Raw genomic sequence first — 2,092 nt, forward strand, 5'->3', positions numbered from 1 at the left:
CGCAGAGGCCGGCTGCCGTCCCGCTGCGGCCCGCGGGGAAGCCGAGGGCCAGCCGCCTCCGGCCTGGCGCTGAAGTGATCACGCAGGTTAAACAGTGTCGGAGCTTTAAGATTCAAATTTTGGGGAAAAAAATCAGAAAGTAGACTTGAACATTGTGGACATTTTGTGGAAGGCATATTTCCTGAAGCGATCGAAGACACACAATTTCAAAGACATGTAATTTAAATAATGGGAATAACGGGAAACGCTCTAAATGAAGAAGCGAGCTCTGGGGAGACGCGCGCCCTGGGCCTCGCAGCTGAGTGGTCCGTTTCTGTGACGCGCAGGCAGGCGCGCCGGGCAGGGCACCTCTGCGCCGCGGCCGGCGGCCGTCCGTGGCCGTCTCAGAAGAGCGCTGGGGCCCAGGGGAGGGTGGCGGAGGAGCCCCACCCCGTGTACACCACCCCGGCGGCCTCCGACGCCGGACCCCTGTCCCCACAGAGGCCGAGGACGACCTGACGCTGCGAGCCGCACTCTACGGGGTGCTGTTCCACTGCCATGCCGACCTGGAGGACTGGGAGGGCGGCCTCAAGGTGCTGGACGAGGCGGTGCAGGTGCTGCCGCGGACCGCACACCGCCTGTGAGTCCCCACCTCCCGCCCCGCCTGGGGACCCCGACACCAGGACCCCCCTGGGGACAGGCCCCACCCAGCAGGCCCACGGCAGGGCCCCCCACTTACCTGCTCCCACAGCGACGCTTCCCCACCGAGGATTCCGCACAGGCAGGGTGGGGTCGAAAGCGCACACAGAAGTTGAAAAATGAGTGTAAGGGACATAACCGAAAACTCAAGGACTCGAGCTCGGCTTTGTTCTGTCCCCGTAAGCAGGAAACAAACGCTTCGTTCTGGATGCACGCGGCACAGTTACACTTTTTATCGACTGACTCGAGAATTAATTTTTCTTTCGCTTTTCTCTAGCTTGATTTTCAAACACATGGTCATCGTGAAGGCCAGACTCGGCCAGAACTTCTCCATGGAGATCCAGAAGTTCAAAGATGACAGCGAGGAGTACTTGGCACACATGTGGCACCGCCTGGCCTTGAACTCCAAGAGCGTGCACGGCGAGCTCACCTGCTACCACAACGCCATTCAGGCGTTGCAGGTCGGCCCCCGCCGCTTACAGAGGGGACCCTCGGGAGTGGCTGGGAGGCGGTCCCCGGGAGGGGGCCCCGTCAAGGGCACACGCAGCCCGTCTTCTGGCACAGAGGGACGAGGCCCTTGTGTGTAGCAGCCATGTCACGCTCAGGGGTGGGGGACAGGTGGCGTCGATCAAGAGACGGTGCATGGAACTTCCTCAGGACAAAGAAGCCCTGAATTCTGGGGCGGGGACCAAAGGGGTCCCCAAGACAGGCACCGTGCCGATGCCTCGGGGGGCAGGTCCTGCGTGACGTTTTCGAGTGCTCTGGGGGTCAGGTGTCCCTCGGGAAGGGGTTGTTAACGAGACTGGTCGGGAGGGTCCAAACACGTGCTCTGCCATTTGCTGTGTGGTCAGCACCCGCCGGTCAGCGCAGAGCCCGGGGTCGCTGACGGGGCTGTGGGCGCTCTGCGCCTTGCTGCCGGGAGCCTTGGTGATCGCCCCGCCAGCCTCACTGGCACCGGCACTGGGGACCCCACCTCCAGCAGCTGGAGCAAGTCGGGCCACCTTGACAGTCCGCAGCGGACGCCTTGCGAAGGCTCTGACCCCAGGTCTTTTCTGCTGTTTCTTGGGGCTACGAAATGGGTTTTAGTAAATTCACAGGGTCACACAGCCGTCACCGCAGCCAGCTTTAGGACATTTTTTCGCCTTCCTCCAAAAACACTCGGGACTTTAGCACTCACAGCCCTGCCCACCCCCGCTCCAGGGAGCCACCAGTCTGCTGCCTGTCCACGGGTCTGTCCACGGTCTGTCCACGGGTCTGTCCACGGGTCTGTCCACGGTCTGTCCACGGGTGTCCACGGGTCTGTCCACGGGGTCTGTCCACGGTCTGTCCGCGGTCTGTCCACGGTCTGTCCACGGGTCTGTCCACGGGTCTGTCCACGGGTCTGTCCACGGTCTGTCCGCGGACGTTTCACGCA

At 62.4% G+C, this 2,092-nt stretch overlaps 1 protein-coding gene across 1 annotated transcript in view; it reads left to right on the top strand.

Annotated features, from left to right (window-relative positions):
* Positions 1 to 2,092, top strand: part of CFAP46 (cilia and flagella associated protein 46) — a 67,203-nt gene that overhangs the window by 32,294 nt on the left and 32,817 nt on the right. The window contains 2 exon segments of the mRNA XM_025047544.1: positions 481 to 619; positions 956 to 1,139. Of these exon segments, the coding sequence (XP_024903312.1) occupies positions 481 to 619; positions 956 to 1,139 (323 nt within the window).

This window comes from Pteropus alecto, unplaced genomic scaffold, assembly GCF_000325575.1.
Source record: "Pteropus alecto unplaced genomic scaffold, ASM32557v1 scaffold74, whole genome shotgun sequence".
NCBI lineage: Eukaryota > Metazoa > Chordata > Mammalia > Chiroptera > Pteropodidae > Pteropus > Pteropus alecto.